At 35.6% G+C, this 21319-nt stretch overlaps 2 protein-coding genes across 5 annotated transcripts; both read left to right on the plus strand.

The window, feature by feature from the left end:
• Nucleotides 1-992: 992 nt before the first annotated feature.
• LOC133696725 (protein-tyrosine-phosphatase MKP1) lies at nt 993-11337 on the plus strand. Of its 4 annotated transcripts, XM_062118991.1 has the most exons (6): nt 993-1271; nt 2157-2263; nt 4160-4396; nt 6496-9188; nt 10093-10275; nt 11129-11337. In XM_062118991.1, the coding sequence occupies exons 4-5, from the start codon at nt 6681-6683 to the stop codon at nt 10147-10149; spliced, it is 2565 nt and encodes an 854-aa protein (XP_061974975.1). In that variant the 5' UTR covers nt 993-1271; nt 2157-2263; nt 4160-4396; nt 6496-6680; the 3' UTR covers nt 10150-10275; nt 11129-11337. The 4 variants fall into 4 exon arrangements, with proteins under 4 accessions (XP_061974975.1, XP_061974978.1, XP_061974977.1 ...); XM_062118994.1 differs by lacking the exon at nt 2157-2263; XM_062118993.1 differs by lacking the exon at nt 993-1271 and having other exon boundaries at nt 2086-2263.
• Nucleotides 10162-21029, plus strand: LOC133696506 (uncharacterized). Its single transcript, XM_062118707.1, has 12 exons — nt 10162-10275; nt 10650-10759; nt 11129-11226; nt 11432-11518; nt 11794-11891; nt 14169-14816; nt 14958-15025; nt 16464-16505; nt 17582-17813; nt 17933-18004; nt 19759-20481; nt 20601-21029. Exons 1-12 carry the CDS (start codon nt 10162-10164, stop codon nt 20673-20675), a joined length of 2367 nt encoding a protein of 788 aa, XP_061974691.1. The 3' UTR covers nt 20676-21029.
• The last annotated feature ends 290 nt before the right edge of the window (nt 21030-21319 follow it).

The following is a 21319-nucleotide window of genomic DNA, read 5'->3' on the forward strand; positions in this document are numbered from 1 at the left end:
ATTTGTTCCTGAGCATGTCTATCTGAAGCCAATAAGCTTCCTCAGACTTCTATTCATCTTCAATGATTATGGATTTTCCTGCAAATATTGCCTAGGATGTGGTTGGCGTTTTACAGGGCAGCCCATCCCCTCTGCAAGCATTGTGGGTCGTTGTCATTTGCAATTGATTTCTTGCGTAGTCTTGGAGCAAGTTTTTCTTACGAAAGGAATTTTTTTCCCCCCTTAGATTCCCACTGATACTTGCAGAAATTTCAACTGAAACTAGGTTTGAGCTACTGCAAGTTTCCTTGCCCTCGTCAGTGAAAAATAAAAATGAAGAGAAACTTTGAAAAGAAGATATCATGGTCAGTCGAATTCTCAGCTAACTGGTCAAATGCTCCATGAAAATTGAAAGATGCGCAACAGCTCCTTGCAAAAATGAACGATCTCTACCATTCATTTTGTCATTAATTCTTAGTTTGATTTCCACGCACTGACATCAAATTCTTGCTTGCATTTTCTTGACCAAGGCTCTAATACTGTGGGTTGCCCAACCTCTGAAGTAAAATCAAAGTTTATGGATCTCCCTCCTCCTAGATTAGAAATCAAAGCACAGGGCTTTGAGAACAACTTGATTCAGCTAAACCACAAGTGATGGACATGAAGTATCACTATTGCCTAAACCGAACCACACGTCTCTAGCTTTCATCCTCGTCCATGTTCAACAGCCATCTTCCCTGCTGCACGGGGAAATGATTGAACTTCCCAAGTTGCTTGCATGATCTTGAAACAAGACTACCGGGTCCTACCATTTTGTTAAATGATGATTTCAGGAGAAACCCCACAAGTGAGATATTTTTCTCCTCTGATGTGTGACCCACGAGTCTCTTCTTTCCACATATTTTACCAGGTGTTGTTTTCACGTAACAGTGGAAAAATATGCTCATGAGTTGGTAAAGCTGATCTCATTTACCAAATTTTCCTTTTTTCATGTGTGTTTGGTTTCCTTTTATTCCCAATTCTCCACCGAGGCCTTGCACTCCTCTTCTGATTGGCCCTTCGTGAGCTGGTTCTTATTCGATTATCTGGCTCCAAGATTTGAGTACTTTTCTGGTCAAGAATTATGAGAGTGCTGCCTTTTTAAAGTAGTTTTGCATCCCCAAGTCAGTGCAGTATATAGAAATAATGCAGCTGAGCATATGCTGAAATATTTGGTCTGTTGCTTGCTCTCTCTGGGAAAGTATAAAGGGCTCCAAAAACATACCACTCCCAGATAAGTAACAGCTTATGAGGTTAGTAGATTTGCTTTCAACGCCACACCGTTTGTTTTTATGTTTAAAATTATATTTTAACGTGCTTTAAAAATATATTTGACTTGAAAAAATATTAAATTAATTTTTTTTATGATTTTAACATACTAGAATAATATATATATATATATATATATATATATATATTTCAGGTAAAAAAACATTTTATACCATAATTCCAGACACACTAAAAAACACCGTCAGAGAAAGAGATTTCTTGTAAAAGTATCCAAAAGAATCTTCTGACCCGTTTGACCCGTTTAGGAAAAGTCTTGATAGTTTAGTTATGAATTGATTTAAATGCTTATCTAGAGAATTAATGTGCAGAAGAAACAAATGAATGATATAATAAATAAGAAAATTATAAACAATAATTTGGAAAGATAATATAAATCAAACGGGTTGTTGTGACGGGTGATGAAGTTTGTTTTCTTCCTCGACTTTCCAAGTTGACAACCTTCAAGTTAATTAAAAAAAAAAAAAAAATTCTCGAAACTATATGCTATAAATGTTGTGTAATTAATATCGTTTGAAAAAAAATCGTTTACCAGGTTAGGTAAGAAATTAGGCTTCTTCTGTTAGCTTATGTTTTTCAGACTATTTTTTATTTAGAAAAGCATTAAATTAATTTTTTTACATGTTCTTTTAATAATTTTAATATATTTAGTGATTAAAATAAGAAATATTAATTTAAAATATTTTCAATTATAAAACACATTGAAAAATACCATTCACCGTCGACCGCAACAACTTCTGAAACATCTCCTCCTCGTGACATTCATTACTTCCCTTCTGTCCATGCATTGATAAGTCACATTTATTCTGTATGCATATTTTGTTTTTCTAACCACTCTCCTTTTTCCCCAGGTCGTCGCCATTGTCGTGGCTAAATTAAGTGGTCAAACTAACTCTTAAAGCCCGTATAATATCTATCACAAGGAAGAAAGTTGGGCTTCGTGCCGGATTAAGAGTAGGTATAGAATTCTATAGATGTAATTTAACTGGTCAGGTTTTAAATTTATATTTTAAAAATTATCAGTTTGAGTGTCACAAATCTCAGAATTACTAGAGACTTACATGGTCGTCAACTTCAGGGTTTCGAGGGATTAATCGAGGTATACGTAAGATGATCTGAACACTCACAATTACAAAAAAAAAAAGTAGGTCCGGTAATGAGATTCAAATTGCGTTTCTCTAAAATTTCTCTAAATTTTTTTAAAAAATTATTTTTTATAATTTTTAATTGTTTTGATACGTTGATGTTAAAAATACTTTTAAAAAATAAAAAATATATATTATTTTAATATATTTACAGAAAAAAATCATTTTGAATCCAATTTTACCACTTTTCTAAACAAAAATAAAAACGTTGAATAGTGAATAGGGTGTGCCTATCACTGCTCATCTCAGCTCACACTGACTGACTCGCTGTGTACAATCACAAGATTTTGCACAGTGCCACTCTATGATTTTCACTGGCTTTGATGTTGCTACTATGTTCCTGTGATAGTATTAAGAGCTGAGATCAATTTAATTAGTTAATTTTATGATTTTGTTATAGTTTTTATAATTTAAAAATAATATAAATTATATTTTAAAATCTTATCTAATAATTTAACTTTTTTATTAAAATAATTCCTTTCCATAATATTAAAATTTAAATAACTAAATAATTACGAGTTCAACCATCATCCTTTTTATTTTCTCTTTTATTTAATAACATAAAAGCAGTGCGAATTTATGCAAATACAGTAAGCTCGAAAGGGTTTTGTCTGTTTGCATAGAAAACTAGTAAATTCCTATTGGTTGTCTATTTTTACTGTTTTTCTTTAAAAAAAAAACTAATTTCTATCTTTATTATTAAATTGAAAAGAAAGTACTCGTAAATGATACCAGAAAAAAAAAATTATACTCGTAAATTCTCTGGGTGCCAACATTTTCTACCATTCAAAGGAAATGAATAAATAAAAGAGAGCGGATAAATTGTTCATTCAGACAATATATGTGATCTGATCACTATTCAATGGCTGAGATTTCATGGACCACTCCTCTGTTGGCCTGGAAAGAGAATTTCAGTTCCACACATCTTGTGGATGTATTGCCAGAAAAAAACAAATACGGGGACTGGGTTGGAATTTTGTTTGTAGTGAAATTAGGTTTGGATTTCATGCTTTTTAAGATTTCTTTTTCTCGAATTTTATACATGGACGCGATCTAAGAACAGTTTTTATATATTAAATTTACATACAAATTTAAATCTCAGTAAATAAGTAGAAAAAAAAACGTGGCATATGTTTGTATGGAAATTTTATATTAAATCTTTGTTTGCATGGCATTGCTTGTAAATATATTACATGCATGATTAACCGATGATACTTAGTTTAAATGGTTGGACGCTTATTTTTTTTAAATAAGATTTTGAGTTTGAATTTTGTCTGCAGAGCACATCATCTCTTAAAGAGCTTTATATTTTAGTGAGCTGACCCAGCTCGACCGAATTAATCAATATCTAGTGAGTTTTTAGATACCGGTGTTTAGAAGAAAAAAAATTACATGCGCATTATTTTTATTATTTTGATAATCATGGGTGTTCGGGTCAGTTTACGCGCATCTTGACTAATCCTTTAAGACCCTGAAGTTAACGACTAGATAAATCTTATGTGATTCCGAGATTTGTGACACTCGAACTGGTGATTTTTGTAAAGCAAACTCAAAGTCTGATTGGTTGAGCTATACTCCTTAAAGTTAATGCATGTTGTAGTTCTTTTTTATTAATATAAATATTTAGATTAGTTTATATATATTTCGAGTAATATTAAAGATGATAATTGTGATGAGCTAACATTTTTTTTTATATATATTTGCCCTAGCAAATAGGCGAGAGGGCATTTGAAATGGAATGGGCCACGGTGCACTTACTATGGGGGCATGATGATGTGTTTTATGATACTGCCATCCTTGGAGCCGAAGGCTACCAAAAGCTTTGACCATCCAACACAATTGCTCCTTTTTGAATTCCAATGGAAGAGGGGAAAGGTCATGACTCATGAGTTTTATAATGATACCGCCATCCTTGGAGCCAAAGGCTACTAAAAAGTGTTGACCAGGTAACCCACCTGCTCTTTCTTTAACTCCAGGAGAAGAAGAAGGAAAGGGGAAGTAAATTACTCACAAGATAGGCATGATTATGGTTCGCTAATTGCACCATGTATAGTTCGTTAATCTCATTCGTTAATGTTTTTTTATTTTTTCCATACTAATCTTGATATAGTAATTAGCGAGACATCATTATAAAATTCATGGTGGGTAATGATATTTTAAATACATGAAAGATTTATCATAATACTAATACTAAAAGATGTTATGTTTTTACTGTTTATCGTCTCATGAAACATTATTTATTTATTAATATTTTTTTTCAATTTCAATTTTATTCAATATTTGATTTGTTGAGAGTTGAACTTTATGATTTGTTTCGGTTTGATTTGTACGGGGTTCGAAGGTTAAATTCCTTTTCTTTTTAATTTCATTTTTATCTTTCAACATTTAATTTGTTGGGGATTGATTTTCATGATTTATTTAGATTTATTTTTTATGAGGTTGTCCAAATCTTGTGACCAAGGTTACGAGTTTAGTGGGTTAATTCTAGTTGGCTTATTTTTTCTTTCATTTTTATCATTCAACATTTCATTGACTGTGTTTATTCTTCCTGGTTTGTTTTGATTTGTTTTTTATGAGACTATCTTAATCTCGTGAATCAAGCTACGAGTTTGATGAGTTAACTAGAGTTTTTTTTTAGTCTTACTTTTAAATTGATTATTTTTTCAATTTTATTCATCAATATTGAGTTGATTGAAAATTGTGCTTCATAATCTGTTTCGATTTGTTTTTTATGGGGTTACCTCAACCTCACGATTCAAGTCGCAGGTTTGCTATATTAATTAAGGTTGACCCGGGTTATTTTTTTGTTCTTTTCACGAGGTTATTTTAGTGTCATAACTCATGTTATAATTTTGACAGGTTAATATAGGTTGACTCGAATTATTTTTTTGTATAATTTTTTAATTGTTGTTTTTAATTTCATTCTTTAACATTCGTTGATTGAAAAATGCATTTCATAATTTATTTTGATTTGCTTTATATGATAATATCTCTGACCCAGGTTATGAATTTGATAGATTAAGCCTGATTCGATCTAATATCTTGTCGTTTCAATATTAAAAAAAATCACCTTGGATTGTTTTTGTTAAATTATATTTTTACTGGTTATCTTAGTTATATTTGAACCTCTTAAATCGACTAAATCACATCAAATTAACCCTATACAGTTGAAAAAAATGACTAGAAATAACATTAACACCTAAATAATTTTTTCACGTTGGAAACCATAACCACTTGCTCTGAACAATAATTCAGTGATAAACTATACAAGTACTCAAGAATTCCATATGATTACATCAACAATTATTATTATTTATAATTCTTAAAATCAAATTAATCACCTAAGAAAAATACCATTCATCCTAAAATATTCACCATGAATAATTTTTCAAATATCACCAGTTATTTGAAATGAAAAGAGGCATGGTCAGGGATGTTATTATAAATGCTAGCTGTGGCTGGCCGCTGAGTTTAGTTTTGTTATATTGTGGGAAAGAAGAAGAAGAAGAAGAAGAAGAAGAAGAAGAGGTAAAAGAGTAGTAAGAAATGTTAATGGCTGTCTTCTCTCTCTTTCGAAATCAAATCACTAGTCAAATGAAGAAACAGAGTCACAATTGAAAACAAAAAAGAAAAATAAGAAGACTGTTTCTTTCTGCCCTCTTTCTCTTCCCTTCACTTTCCCTCTATGTCCTCTTGCCTCCTCAATCTCCTCCCTTTCCTCATAAATCTACATGTCTTCACCTTCATATCTCACACTGTAAGTCTCAAATCTAATCTCTCCCTTTCTATTTGTGTGGTTTTGCATTCAAGTGAGTGAAAAAACACTAGATTTTATTTTTTTTGTTTTTCTTTGGTTTTAATCCTTGTTTTCTGAGCATACAACCTGGGCTTGCAAATTTAAACTGGGTGTTTTTTTTGTTTCGAATTCGTGGGTTTTCTCTAGTTGTAAGTTCAAATCTTTGATTAGTGTTGTGTTGTTTGTGTTATCTTTTTGTTATCGACTGGGTAGTTTGATGCTGATTTGCTGTTAATTATTTGTCTGCAGTAACACTGTGTAACAGGACTCACACAGTTTGATCTAGTTAACCCCACCATGTTTTCTTCAATTGAAGTAGAAAGTAATAGCAAGAGATAAAAGAAAGACAGGATAAATTAAGGATTCCTTGGATTTTCTGGGTTTGGTTTCAAATCCTAGGTCTCCATAACCTTCTGTTGAAGTATTGAGCGGGCATGGTGGACAAAGAAGACGCCTCTAATAATCCTCTGGCTCCATGCCAGCTTCCTTCTGCTGGTGGGTCACGCAAGGTGTTCTGGCGTTCTGTGTCCTGGTCCTCTTCCAGGACTGCCTCACAAAACCCTGGAACAGAAGAGAAAGATCGTGTTATAGATCCGAACGGGAATCCTGCTGGTAATAACAGCGGTAATGGGCAAAACCGGAGGTATCCTGCTCCGTCAACCCCACGGTCCCAACAGAACAGTAAAGCACGGTCTTGCTTGCCACCTTTGCAGCCGTTGTCGATTGCTCGGAGAAGTGTAGACGAGTGGCCAAAAGCTAGTTCTGATGATCTGGGAGAGTGGCCACAACCGCCTACACCTAGTGGGAACAAGAGTGGTGAAAGGTTGAAACTTGATTTGTCCTCGATTCAAAGGAACCCGGATAGGAATGTTGGGTTGGTGAAGAAGGATAGAATTGCTTTCTTTGGTAAGGAATGCTCAAAAGTTGCTGAACATGTGTATCTTGGTGGGGATGCTGTTGCTAGAGAGAGGGAAATTTTGAAGCAGAATGGGATTACCCATGTGTTAAATTGTGTGGGTTTTGTTTGTCCAGAGTATTTCAAGGCTGATTTTGTGTATAGGACTCTGTGGTTGCAGGATAGTCCATCAGAGGATATAACAAGTATTCTATATGATGTTTTCGATTATTTTGAAGATGTCAGGGAACAGGGTGGGAGGGTTTTTGTTCATTGTTGCCAAGGGGTTTCACGGTCCACTTCATTGGTGATAGCGTATCTTATGTGGAGAGAGGGCCAGAGTTTTGATGATGCATTTCAATATGTGAAGGCAGCGAGAGGGATTGCAGATCCCAATATGGGTTTTGCTTGCCAGTTATTACAGTGCCAAAAGAGGGTTCATGCTTTCCCTCTTAGCCCTAGTTCTCTTTTGAGGATGTATAGAATCGCTCCACACTCACCCTATGACCCTTTGCATCTTGTCCCAAGGATGCTGAATGATCCTTCACTATCTGCTCTGGATTCTAGAGGTGCCTTTATTGTTCATATACCTTCTTCAATATATGTCTGGATCGGTAAAAATTGCGAGGCTATCATGGAAAGGGATGCGAGAGGGGCGGTTTGCCAGATTGTTAGGTACGAAAGAGCTCTAGGACCAATAATAGTGGTTAAAGAAGGTGAAGAACCAGCTTACTTTTGGGATGCTTTCTCTTATTATTTACCTTTGATGGATAAATCTGCTAATGGAGGAGATAGTGGGGAATCCAGAACTAAGATTTTCCCTGGTGAGAGGAAAGTGGATGCATATAATGTTGATTTTGAGATTTTCCAAAAAGCCATCAAGGGGGGTTTTGTGCCTCCATTTGCGACATCAGAGAATGAACATGAAACCCATCTTCCTGCTAGAGAAAGCAGTTGGAGTGTGCTAAGGCGGAAGTTTGCCCCTGGTGACATGAAGGAGTTTGTCTCAGCACCGAAGATATTCCTTTCCAGGGTCTATTCAGACTCTATGATGATAGTGCACTCACCATCACCTTCTTCATCATCGCCATCATCATCTTCATCCTCTTCACCTCTGTATCTCTCTCCAGACTCAATCTCTTCTGATTCGAGCTCTAGCTCAAAGTACTTTTCAGAATCCTCGCAAGATTCTCCTTCAGCAGCATCATGTTCTCTTCCAGTATCGTCAACGTTGTCTAATTTATCTAACTTGTCTCTCACATCTAAATCTTCTTCCCAGCCATTATCGAACACTCCTAGATTTCATGGTGTCAGCATGTCCCGGCAATGTTCGCTGGCAGCTTCCTCACCGTCCAAAAAATATTCAATTTCACTTGCCGAGCGCAGAGGTAGCTTGTCCAAGTCTTTGAAGCTGCCAACAGTGACTGATAATACAAGGGTGAGCAATACACCTCCAAGTTCTCTTGCCAGCCATGAAGAGGGTGCCAGGATAAACGAGAAAACCTTCTCTTGGTGTGATTCAGATAGTTTAGACATTGTTTTTGAGTCCAAGGATAATGTTAAAAAGGGTAGACATTCAATTCAACAGTGCATGCCGAACATATCTCTGGATAGAGTAGCTAGTTCTGACTTACAGCACAGTGAAGCCTCCATTGTAAATAATTTTGATGAACTGGGTAAAAATTGCCATGTCGAAGAAGGTTCAGGTTGTTCCATGTTGAATGGGATGGAGGAAAGTGTCGCTCTAAGTCATAACATAAAGCAACCTTTGGTATGCCGCTGGCCCAGTTTAGAAAGGATTGCAGCATTGGGTACCGGTGATTTGGATCCTAAATCAGCCTTTGTCATTTTAGTGCCATCCAGAGGTATAGGCAGATGTGAGACTAGGATTCTATACTTTTGGGTAGGAAAATCTTTTTCTGATGAGAAAGGCCTGATTCAGTTAGATAGCGGCAGACTATTAGCAGATTCTGAACATATTGACTGGAGTCAAGCTGGTCATCGTGTTCTAACTCAAATGCATCTTCCGAAGGACGTCATCGTTAAGGTATGAACTTGTATTTTGAACCTCAGGCAGCGTTACCTTTTGTTTGCAACTTTTGCAATGCCCTCTGATGTTTACTCTTTAGTTGCGTATTTGCCATCAAGATTCTCAAGTAAAATAGAATTGCTATTAAACTAAATCTTTTGTTCACAATCATCTTTCCTTTTTTTCTTCGTGGTTAGTATAATCACTTGAAATTAGGTCACCTAAACATGAAAGTTGGTGATTAATTTATGTAAGGGAAAGAACATGTCAGTAGTTCTTTCTAAGTATCCTATTGAGAAGCTAAAGTTGTTTAAATCTTTGTCACTGGGACTGAGAAAGTGACGCAACCAAAGAATCTCATACAATTAGATCCTTTCTTTCCTTCCTTTTCCCTTCTCTCCTGCCATTGGGGCTTATCCAATATTTTTTGTGTGCCTTGATGGTGCCTTTCCTGAACTAATTCAATTATTTCCTATAAAGAGCTAGTAAATATTTGGATGTGGACACATTTGAGCAATAAGAGTGTTAGGCTGTGCTGATTTACTAGTCAAAAAGTTTTACTTTTTTTATGAAACTTAGTTTGGAAGAACAAATGGAAATTTGTGTGGAATGCTTTCAAGTTCATGGGAAAATCTCTGCGAAATATTGATCTCCTTTCCCTTTGGTGGATACTTCTATTGAAGCTTCTTGTCTTTTTAGCATCACCCACTTTTATGTTCATTGTGTTATCGCTGTTACTCAAGTTGGTGGTTGTTACTGTTTCTGCAACTCCATTTTTTTTCATTCTCTTATCCTCTGCCAACCATTGCCTGCATTCCTAACCATGCACTGGGGCCAAAATTTATTATTTATTTATCTTCTCGAATCCGAGAGAGTAGAACCATGCTCATAGTTTTGCATCATAATTGTTTGTTATTGACAGGTGGTCAAAGAAGATGAAGAACCAGCAGAATTTCTTGCATTGTTGAGTGCATTGTAACAACACTGGAAAATGGAGGGTTCTGTAATTCAAAAGTTTAAACCTTCTTCCAATTTCTTCAGCTGCGCTAATTTTCAACACAAGTATTTAGGCATTAAAAACAATTCTCGCAGCAAAACCAGTGAGGTAATTAATGACCTTATGTGAACTCAAAACTAGAGTTATTAAGTTTTATCGTGGTTCTGCACTAGGGATGTAGCTTCTAGGAGGCCTTTTCTGCCACGCTGCAGACTGTTAGCTAATTTATGGCCTTTTGTGACATCCAGTTGAAATAAGAACTGTGGGTGTTATGTGAGGCACAACAGTCCCTTGTTTGCTTATGATGTAGTGTTTTGATCTGATATGTGTTTGTCTAGCCTGGGCATTTTCTTTTGTTGTTGTTGGGGGGGGGTGGGGGGGGTGGCTGCCAGTTTCAGGGAAATTCCTTTTCCTGTTTTCTCTTGCAGTTATTGGAAACTAAAATTTTGGGCAAATTAAGTTTGTTGCTCATTGTTTAACAGCTAAACATACGTTTGCTTTTAGCTGTGTTGATCATTGTGGAGTTTGCTTCAGTTTTGATAATTGCTAATTATACAGAGAGGATGCCTTTAATGTTGGAAACAGCAGTGAAGTAAAGCAACACATTAACAGTTAACCCCCACTTTGATACTTTAGAGAACCTTATGACGCTTAGGATAAATAAAAATTTGCAGAATGGCTCAACTGCAGTTTGAGCCATTTCTTCAATTTCCTCTTTTCTCCTAGTGAAGATGGTAGTGGAATGCAAGTGTGTCCACCACTAGGTCCTCCAGTAGAGAAGTTGTGCAGTCCCTAAATTACTTGCAAATGGGATCAACAATTCTGCTGCAAGTGGAGGAAAATATTAGAATCCTAAACTTGAGCACACTGTACCTGAATCTGCACATTTTTGTTTTATGAGAAAAGATCTGAGTTTCTTCTCTTTTCCTTACTAGTCATTGTTTTCTCATACTGTTTGCAGGTGGCTGCTTTCTAAGCTTCTTTGTGGCTATTCTCCTGGTTGTACAGTGCTGAAACACCCCATAACAGAATCATTTTGTCCGCCATTTGAATGTTCTTGTAAATTCAAATATTACCAGAAACAAATTCCTGAAGGCTTTTTCAGGCAAAATATATACTCTGAAATTTCTCTTCTGAGGTTAATTTACTTTCCTACATGGAATTTCTTTTTGTTTAGATGGTAAGATATGATTTGTCCATACTTATTATGCTTGTTGAAATTAATTTTGATTGAGCTTCCTGGGGTGCTGGTTGTTAAAACCAGTCATCCTTCTTTTACAACGACTGCTGGCACTCGGATTGGGTGAGCAGACGTATCTCATCCGGGCATCTGGAATAGAGGTTATGCAGGGTAAGTTGCCTGAAGGAGTAGCAATCATGGCCTTAATCAACCACATATTGCTTTTGCATTTGCATTGATAAATTAGTGGTGTTGACCTGGTGCCCTTTCGATTAGGAAATGCTGTTCTGATGAAAACTATGTGGATAAGATAAGGAACCAAATAATTAAGCCATTGTCTTTGTAGTTATCTGATCATTTGTCAACAAAACTTACGATATTAATCTTGTGCAAGTTGATAAAGACCCGTGATGAAGGTTCTGTTTGTTTTCCTGATGGATTGATAGGGACTTTCATCTCATTTGTTCATTTAACCGTCTTCTTTGCCGATCCCCTCGGAGCTCGCAGAAAATCACCCGAACGAGTTCTCGTTAATATCATCTTGGTTTCATCATTCGCCCGTGAATTTATCATATATTCGAGGGGAAAAACAGGGAAATGAAAAGAAATACGAGCTTAATTCAGACAGGCCATAATTTTTGCTGCGAAGGTCCATGTTTTGGACATGTGATGTGGCCTTTTTGATAGAGAAAATGGACAAAAATCCAAAAATTGAAGGATGTTTCAGTCCGCAAAGTTGAATAAGATGAAACTTGACTCTTGAGTTTTTCAATTATGAGAAGGCACACAGTATATTTACAGAAAGTACGAGGCACCATCAAGCATCGTCAAACTACAAAAAATTAAAAATTAAAAAAATTAAAAGAGCCCAGCTATTTACCGTATATTGGTACAGAAAGTAAGAGGCACTGTCAAGCATCATCAAATGTCAACCCAGCACACAGCATAAAGAATGGATCCCTAATGCCGATTCCCGCCTGTCTTGTAGCGGTATGGTATCATGATCATCACTACATGTTTGCAGATTCATATGGGCATGTCTTTTTTTTTTTGTACTGAATAGGCACATGCATACCTACCCACATGGAATTTCATGCTATGATTCACGTCTATTCATATTTGGAGTGGTTATATAGTTGCAGGTCGAGCGGTAAAGGGTTTTCAGAATGAGAAAATAATTTTCGATGGATATAAGAAACCGTTAGCAAGTTTGGTCGGATAGAAGAATTAGAAAAAATTAAAAATAGATGTGTTTTAAGCATGAGAAAATGATTTTAAGAAATTAAAATGAAAATGAGAAATAAAAGTTAAGAAAGAATTGCGTTAAAAATTGTTGGTGAAAACCTCGGTTAAAAATAAAAAAGGTTATCACGAAACTATAATAAATTTGTAAATGAAACAAATAATATTAAAAAAGCAAATATATTTTAAAATAAAAAAATATTCCTGAGAACTTATTAAAATAACTTATATGGTTTTAACAATGATTGAATAAGAAAATTTGAATTTTGATGTAAAATCATCTACTGACCAGTTTTACGTTATTAAACATAACTTTGAATTTGACCTTCGGATTTGAATAAAATTTTATAAAGAACCTCTTAACACATTGCTTTATCTTGGGTTAAAATTTCAGGGTAATCAAAGTTTTGAAAGGCCATTTAAGAATATTAACAGTCGTACAAAAAATAACATGTAGGCTCATTAATTAATGGTGTTTTTGTAAATAAACTGGAAAAATTAAAAATTCAGTTTCTTCTTTCCCTTTAAACCCCGGCCATTGCTGAAAAAAATAGAAGAAAAAAAATGAGAGCTCCTCACTAAAACTCTGAGAGAGAAATCAAGATTTAAAGCCAGACAAATAAGAAAGCAAATATTAAACGTATCTAGCTTAAGAATTAAAAAGAAAATCAAGTGAGGAAAAAAAAGTAGAAAAAGAAAACTCATGATATTAAAAGGAAAAAAGAAAAGGAGTAGAAAACTTTACCGTTTAACATTTAAAATTTTTATTATTACTGGGTAAAAAGTTATAAATTTAATTGTATAAATTTAAGTAAAGATTAACAAATTTATATAAAGATTTTAAATTTTAAATCAATGTTTTTAAATGTGAGATGAAATATGATGTAAATGAAATGATTTGAAATAAAGTATAATTGAAAAGGAAAATTGAGTGATAATTCTTAAAAGTTGAAGAGCAAGAAATGGCCATCCTAAACAAATGATGGGTGCACGCCACGCACTTAGCTTCTGCCATGTTAAGCACCGTCCATAAAAAAGGTTAATGGCCACCGTTGGATGTAACCATAAGAAACAAACACTTTAGGACTAGAAAAAAAAGGTACCTCCTTTATGACATCTCCTTCCTTACTAATAATGGTGGGGTCATGCACAATGCTACTTTACAAGTTAATTTCCTTTTTCTCAAAATTACTGTAAAAAAACATCTATTTTGTACACAGGAAAACCTTGCAAACCCATGTTTTTATAATAAATTAGATTGTTTTGAAAAAATAAATGAATGAAATTAAATAAGGCAATAAAAAAAAATTAAAGGACGAAAGTAAATTAACCAACTAGCCTATTTACATAACAACAGTGTTGTGTCCGAAACCATAATTTAAAAACATGTTCCTGCACCATACTTAGCATTGAAGTCTTCCTTTGGTGCATGCTTAGCCTTGAAGTCTTCCAGGCGCTTCCATTAAATCCTCATGCACTGAAGCCTCCTGATAGAATCTTTTCCTCTCTCTATATTGATACCTTCGCTTTCAAGTCGTCAACAAAATCAAAACCAACTTGTTAGTGATCATTAAAGTAGCTAACAATGTCATCCTCCAAAATGAGCTTGAAGCTTCTTATTGATTCAAAACACAACAAAGTCGTCTTTGCTGAAGCAGGGAAAGACTTTGTCGATTTCCTCCTTAGCCTGCTTGCTCTGCCTGTGGGTACCGTCATTCGGCTCCTCACAAAATCAACCATGATTGGCTGCATATCAAGTCTTTATGGGAGCCTCGAAAAGCTGGATCAATCGTACCTGCAGCCTGACCAAAACAAGGATTCCATTTTGAAACCAACTATAACAACCCAGGTCACTAATCCAAATTTCTTGCTTCCTGACACTAAAAACCCTGAAAACCGGAAGTTATACTATTGCCCAAGCCATCCAGGGTACGTGTCAGATATTCAAAACTTTGTTTGTAGTTATTGCAGATCACCAGGCTTTGGTACTACTGGTTATATGAGTCGAGAAGTCAAGTTTGTTGGCACGAATGTCTCCGCCTCCACAGATACACCAGCTAGTGATCAGGCCGGAGGTTACGTGAAGGGCCTGGTCACTTACATGGTGACAGATGATTTGTCAGTGTCTCCAATGTCAATGGTGTCCGTTGTTGGTCTGCTAAACAAGATCGAAATCAAGGATTTTGGTGTGCTCGAGGAGAAGGTTGTTGAATTTGGGATCAATGAGGTACAGTGTTTTTTTTTATTTTAAATTTTATCCAGTCTTGGATTGTTCAATTTTAACACGGTAGTTTTTGTTGTTGTCTAACGATAGTTTATACTACGTCCATGCTGCTTTTTTTGTCCCTTGTTCTTTTATACATTTCAGGGTCTTGAGTTGTTGAAAGCTTCTCTCTTGTCAAAGGATGCTCTCACTGCTGCTTTCCTTCCAAAGCTGCATTAAGGACTGGGATGGTGTGCTGGTATCAAATTAGAAAAGAAGGAGTTGATGTGCGATCTTCAATTTCTAAATTTACTGGCAGAAATTAGAAATTAAGTTGGGAGAATTCTAATTTTGTTTTTGGAATGAAATTAATCGTGATCATCATATTGCTGTTGAATATGCATGACTTTTTGCCTTTTTGTGCTTGACTTCTTTAACCTTTCATTTTCGCTTTATTTTGATTGTTGAGAAATGCTACATTTCTTTGTCAAAATTTTAATTATAAATCAGAAATTGTTAATCCAAAGAAAAGATAGCAGAGACTGATTCCTTTCAGAGGTCTTGAATCTGCTTTTGCGACAAATTTTGGAACCGTCAATTGCTTTCGATACAAGGCATGCATTCGTTAATTATGCAACACATAAAAATCACTAAATTTGTGGAAAAACATAAAGATCAAAACAATTAGCAGTGTAAAAAATAAAGCAAACTAGAAGTATAGTATGTTTGTGAGTGTAATTATATTTTAAAATATTTTTATTTAGAAATATATTAAAGTATATAGGCGCCTTTCATTGGATGAGTGTGTTTGTGAATGTAAAAAAACTAAATTAAATTGATTTTTTAAAAATTTTAATCGATTTTTTTTACGATTTAATTTTTTTAATTATATTTTTTTAATTTTTTCAATTTAATCAATTTTTTTAAATACTAAAAATTAAGGACAAAACTTTTCTATATTCCGGTCTATTTCAGTCTTAGCACCAGAAATCAAAGAGTAGATGCTTGTTCTCGAGGAAAAAAATGCCTTGTTTATGCTTAATTCGATATTATTTTTTTTGGATTTGAGAAAATTCTATTTTTTAAAAAATGTATTTTATGAGTTCAAGTGAATGAGTATCCTAAAATTCTTACAAGAAATACATGTTGTGACTCAAACTCGAGATCATTGTGACTCAAACTTGTATATATTTCCATTAATTCGATATTGTTTTGTTCTGCCTTTTGTCCCTTCTTTGTCTTCTTGCCAGAGAAGAGCTTGACTGTCACATCGATCTATAGTTTCAATGACCAAAAGAATCAGAATAATCATCACTGTGCAATTAATGACAAGCATGAAGCTAACCTCCCTTCAATCATATTTCATCTTCCCCTTGCATTAGGCTCCGTCTAGCGAGTATCATGCTGTATATATAGACAGCTCCACAAGCTAGTGGTACGTAATATATTTGTCAAGAGGAGTATGAATCACTGAAGCATCAAAGAATTCGTGGATATCTTTCTTACTTGCTTTGCCTCCAGAGAAATTCTACCTTGAATGGCTGCAATCGAAATCTGAATGGGAGCATTGAAACCTTTTTCCATGTAAAACAGAACTTGCTGAAAAAGTCAATTTCAAAGATGCTTTTAAATTGCTTCGTAATCTGCTAATTTTAATGCTTTTTGCTGTAGAATGCGGAAAACTTCAAGGATGAAAATAAGTGGAAAAACCAGGTAACTTTTTCTACGAAAAAAATGGAAGTAAAAACTATACTCTTCGTGGACACAGATGCCCACAATTTCCAAACCCAATCTTAGTGGCTTGGACTTTATTATCATTTCATATTTTCAAATTTAGTCAGTACCATAATTTTATTTTACCAGCATCGTTCATCGCAGTTAGTCAAATACTATAAAACTAAATTAACTAATAGCTGTTCGTGGGGAATCGAACAACGGTTTGCATGGATGAACTAAAATGTCTATCATGGGAAATCCAGAACTTTCTTGCATGGATTCGACCTTCTCATAAACTATTTCTCTTCCCCGTGCAGTGAAAGCCTCATGATAGAATCATTTCCTCTATATATACTTTGATGATAACTTTGCATTCTAGTGGTCAATAAATCGAAAGCCAACTTGGTAGCCATGGCACCCTCCGAAACGAGCTCGAAGCTTCTTATTGATGCAAGCAAAGCAAAACGTTGTCGTGAAAAGATGTTGTATTATATTAGACTAATAAGTAAGGATGTTCAGTTTATCAAATCAACAACACACAAAACATAAAAGAATGTTCAAAGTAAGTTTCATTAAGCTCTCATCCATTATAAAACAATTAATGGCAAGCGTGAAGCAAACCTTCCCTTCAACCGTATTTCATCTTCCCCTTGAATTAGTCTCCATCTGGCAAGCAGCATGCGTATATACACACAGCTCTAAAATGAGCTTGAAGCTTCTTATTGATTCAAAACACAACAAAGTCGTCTGGCTGAAGCAGGGAAAGACTTTGTAGATTTCCTCCTTAGCCTGCTTGCTTTGCCTGTGGGTACCGTCATTCGGCTACTCACAAAATCAACCATGACTGGCTGCATAGCAACAATCTACGGGAGCCTTGAAAAGCTGGATGAATCGTACCTGCAGCCTAACCAAAACAAGGATTCCATTTTAAAACCAATTATAATAACCCGGGTCACCAATCCAAATTTCTTGCTTCCGGACACTAAAAAGCCTGAAAACCGGAAGTTATACCATGGCACAAGCCATCCAGGGTACGTGTCAGATATTCAGAACTCTGTTTGCAGTCATTGCAGATCACAAGGCTATGGTACTTATATGAGTCAAGAAGTCAAGTTTGTTGGTACAAATGTCTCCGCCTCCACAGATACACCAGCTAGTGATCAGGGAGGTTACGTGAAGGTCCTGGTCACTTGCATGGTGACAGATGATTTGTCAGTGCCTCCAATGTCAATGGTGTCCGTTGTTGGTCTGCTAAACAAGATCGATATCAAGGATTTTAGTGTGCTTGAGGAGGGGATCAATGAGGTAATGACTTTTCAACTCCGCATTTTACTGTTCGTTTTTAACCAGTAGCTTTAATTATTGTTTAACAATAGTTTATACGATGCGGCTTTCCTTTGTCCTTGTTCTTTTATGTATTTCAGGCTATTGTATTGTTGAAGGCTTCTCTTTTGTCAAATGAGGCTCTGACTACTGTTTTCCGGATAAAGCAGACGGTTAGATATTGTGATCCACCCAAATAGAGAGCAAGGCTTGTCCAAGGCAGACAGTTCTTACTGATGTAAAACAGCAGCAGGACTTCCAGAATTATGCAGCACAAAAAAAAAATGTTGTTGATGTGACTAGCGGGATCTCTCTAGCAATTCCCATCTTCTGTCTGTTAGTGATTGTGTTAGGTTCTCATCCCTTCCATTCTTGAGAAGAAGAGTTTGTTTAGTTCTGTTTCTTTACAGCCCTGGTTATCGACTACAGATGACAATTCTATCTCTCAGTGTTTTATGTTGTGCCTTGAAATCAATTTTTCCACAAATAGCAATCACACAAAAATGAGGGTGATAAAAGAGAATAAACACTTAATCTAACTCTAATCATGTGGAAATTATTGTTTCACTAACTTGCAAACTGTAGCCTTCCAGTTGGGCTTATGTCAAGACTTTAGATTAGCCGAAAAGGCATGTGGGAGTCAAGCACAATACTGCAGATTTTTGTTTCTTGCCACAAAAACTGGAAAAAAGATATCCTTGTGTAGCTTCGGTTGATAAGAATATTTGGAAAATTGTTCGAAGTATTGGTGCGGATGGAAGATGGCACCGTATGTCCTTTTACACGGCCTGACAAATTGGGCACTGTTTATTTTAATATTGATGAGGTTAGGAACAGACTCACCTGCCTGTTATTACGAGATTCTGTTCATACTCATTTACAGAGTACTTGACCTTAGACATTGGAGATGTTATAGTGCCCGTGCAAGACATTTATTAGTTTATATATATATATATATATATATATATATATATAAAGGAGATGATTGAACTCGAGATGTTTTGAGGAAATGGAAAATACTAATAACAATTGAGCTATAGTTCATTGGCATGACCATTATTAGGTGAGAGATCGAGCTTCGCTATATATGAATAAATTACATATCAAGCGTGGTCAATCAGCAATGATCTGTAGTCCTGCTACAGATAGAGCTAAAGATCAGCACATTACCAATGGATTTCCTATTTTGCTACTTTGATTCTGCTGCTGGACTTGCAACAATCTGCTGATTAAAGGATCAAACTTTTTCCATGTAATATAGAACGTGATGAAAATGTCAATTTCAAAAATGCTTTTAAATTGCTTCGTAATCTGCTGCCGCTGCCCATCCAGGGCTGGTCCGGGCTATACAGAAAATGCAAAGCTGTTCATGGAAGCTGCCACTTTCTATATAAGATAATTGGATGTTCACACAAATGTTTTCTCATTCCTGCTGTTTTTTTTTTTAAAAAAAATTATTTTATATACACAGATGCAAAGAGAGTTTGGCTCTTTTATTTTTATTTTTTTCTTGGTTTTGATTTTCTTCTCTCTATACAAAAAAAAATGATGGTCGGGTTCGGTCTTGTTTGGTTTGGGACTTGCTAGTTTAGCTAGTAGTTTCTCAATAGTCAGAGAATACTAAATACTAATTTGTTCTGTGATTTTTAATGCCTTTTGCTATATAATGCAGAAAACTTGAGGGATGAAAATGAGTGGAAAAACTAGGTAACTTTTTCTATGAAATAAACGGAAGGAAAAACACAATACTCTTCAGGGACGTGGGGAATCCGAAACAATGGGACGCATACATGAACTTAATAAATGATCTTAATAAATTAAGAGCGGATCGTGGGGAATCCAACAAGGGGACGCATGCATGAACTTAATAAATGACTCTATCATGGGAAATCCAAAACTAGCTTGCATGGAGCAGACCTTCTGATCGAATCATTTCCTCTATATATGCATATCGATCATAACTTCGCCCATTCAAGTGGTCAAGAAACCTAAAGCCAACTTGGTAGCAATGCCATCCTCCAAAATGAGCTTGAAGCTTCTTATTGATTCAAAACACAACAAAGTCGTCTTTGCTGAAGCAGGGAAAGACTTTGTCGATTTCCTCCTTACCCTGCTTGCTTTGCCTTTGGGTACTGTCATTCAGCTCCTCACAAAATCAACCATGATTGGCTGCATATCAAGTCTTTATGGGAGCCTTGAAAAGCTGGATGAATCGTACCTGCAGCCTAACCAAAACAAGGATTCCATTTTGAAACCAACTATAACAACCCAGGTCACCAATCCAAATTTCTTGCTTCCTGACACTAAAAAGCCTGAAAACCGGAAGTTATACTATTGCTCAAGCCATCCAGGGTACGTGTCAGATATTCAAAAGTCTGTTTGTAGTCATTGCAGATCAGAAGGCTATGGTTCCCTTTTTATGAGTAAAGAAGTCAAGTTTGTTGGTAAGAATGTCTCTGCCTCCACAGATACACCAGCTAGTACTGATCAGGCCGGAGGTTACGTGAAGGGCCTGGTCACCTACATGGTGACAGGTGATTTGTCCGTCTCTCCAATGTCAATGGTGTCTGGTGTTGGTCTGCTAAACAAGTTCGATATCAAGGATTTTGGTGTGCTTGAGGAGAAAGTTGTTGAATTTGGGATCAATGAGGTACTGCTTGTTTTGAACTCTGTCTTGTATTGTTCATTGTAGTTTTTGTTGTTGTCTAACGATAGTATATACTACGTCTATGTGGCTTTCTCTGTCCCTTGTTCTTTTATAAATTTCAGGGTCTTGAATTGTTGAAAGCTTCTCTTCTGTCGAAGGATGCTCTCTCTGCTGTTTTCCTTCCAAAGCTGAATTAAGGACAGAGATGACGAGCCAGTATAATCAAATTAGAAAAAAAGGAGTTGATGGGCGTTCTTCAATTTCTAAATTTACTATGTCTGTGAGGAGGTAATTAGAAAATAAGTTGGAGAACTTTAATTTTGTTGTTGGACTGCAATGATGATCATATGTCTTCCTTTTGAATATGCCTGACCTGTTGTTTTGTTTTTCTTTGTTGCTTTATTATGCTTTTCTTCTTTCATTTATCTTTACTGTTGCTTTTATAATGAGAGTGCGATGGAATGAATAGTTTCCCATCCTCGTCTACATTTCTTTGTATTATACCAAGTCAAGATTTTTAATATTATAAATCAGAAATGGTTATCTTGACTTGTTTGCTTTGCCTCAAGCACAAATTCCAGCTTTCTTCTCCTTTCCTCGTCAAATTTCTTGTTTCTCTTTCTCCGAGAATTTGATCTCTTGGTCTCCCCTAACCCCGATCAAGTTCATGTATTTTTTCCTTCACCTAAGATGGTTCAGTTTTTTCCGCAACCATACCAAAATCAGGCACAAACACTGTAGCTTTCTTTGCTTGCTAAGCATGCCAGGCATCAAGTTTCACAAGGCCCTTTCATATTCCACTTGATTGTGAATAAATTTGCCATCGTCTTGAGCTCAGCTA

The sequence above is a fragment of the Populus nigra genome, chromosome 6 (assembly GCF_951802175.1).
Source record: "Populus nigra chromosome 6, ddPopNigr1.1, whole genome shotgun sequence".
NCBI classification, from domain to species: domain Eukaryota; kingdom Viridiplantae; phylum Streptophyta; class Magnoliopsida; order Malpighiales; family Salicaceae; genus Populus; species Populus nigra.

Coding starts and splice junctions, on each gene's coding strand:
- LOC133696725 (XM_062118991.1), top strand. CDS start 6,681: ATGGTGGACAAAGAAGACGCCTCTAATAATCCTCTGGCTCCATGCCAG. Junction 9,189..10,092: donor CGAAGGACGTCATCGTTAAG/GTATGAACTTGT, acceptor TGTTATTGACAG/GTGGTCAAAGAAGATGAAGA.
- LOC133696506 (XM_062118707.1), top strand. CDS start 10,162: ATGGAGGGTTCTGTAATTCAAAAGTTTAAACCTTCTTCCAATTTCTTC. Junction 10,760..11,128: donor ATGTTGGAAACAGCAGTGAA/GTAAAGCAACAC, acceptor TACTGTTTGCAG/GTGGCTGCTTTCTAAGCTTC. Junction 14,817..14,957: donor TTGAATTTGGGATCAATGAG/GTACAGTGTTTT, acceptor TATACATTTCAG/GGTCTTGAGTTGTTGAAAGC.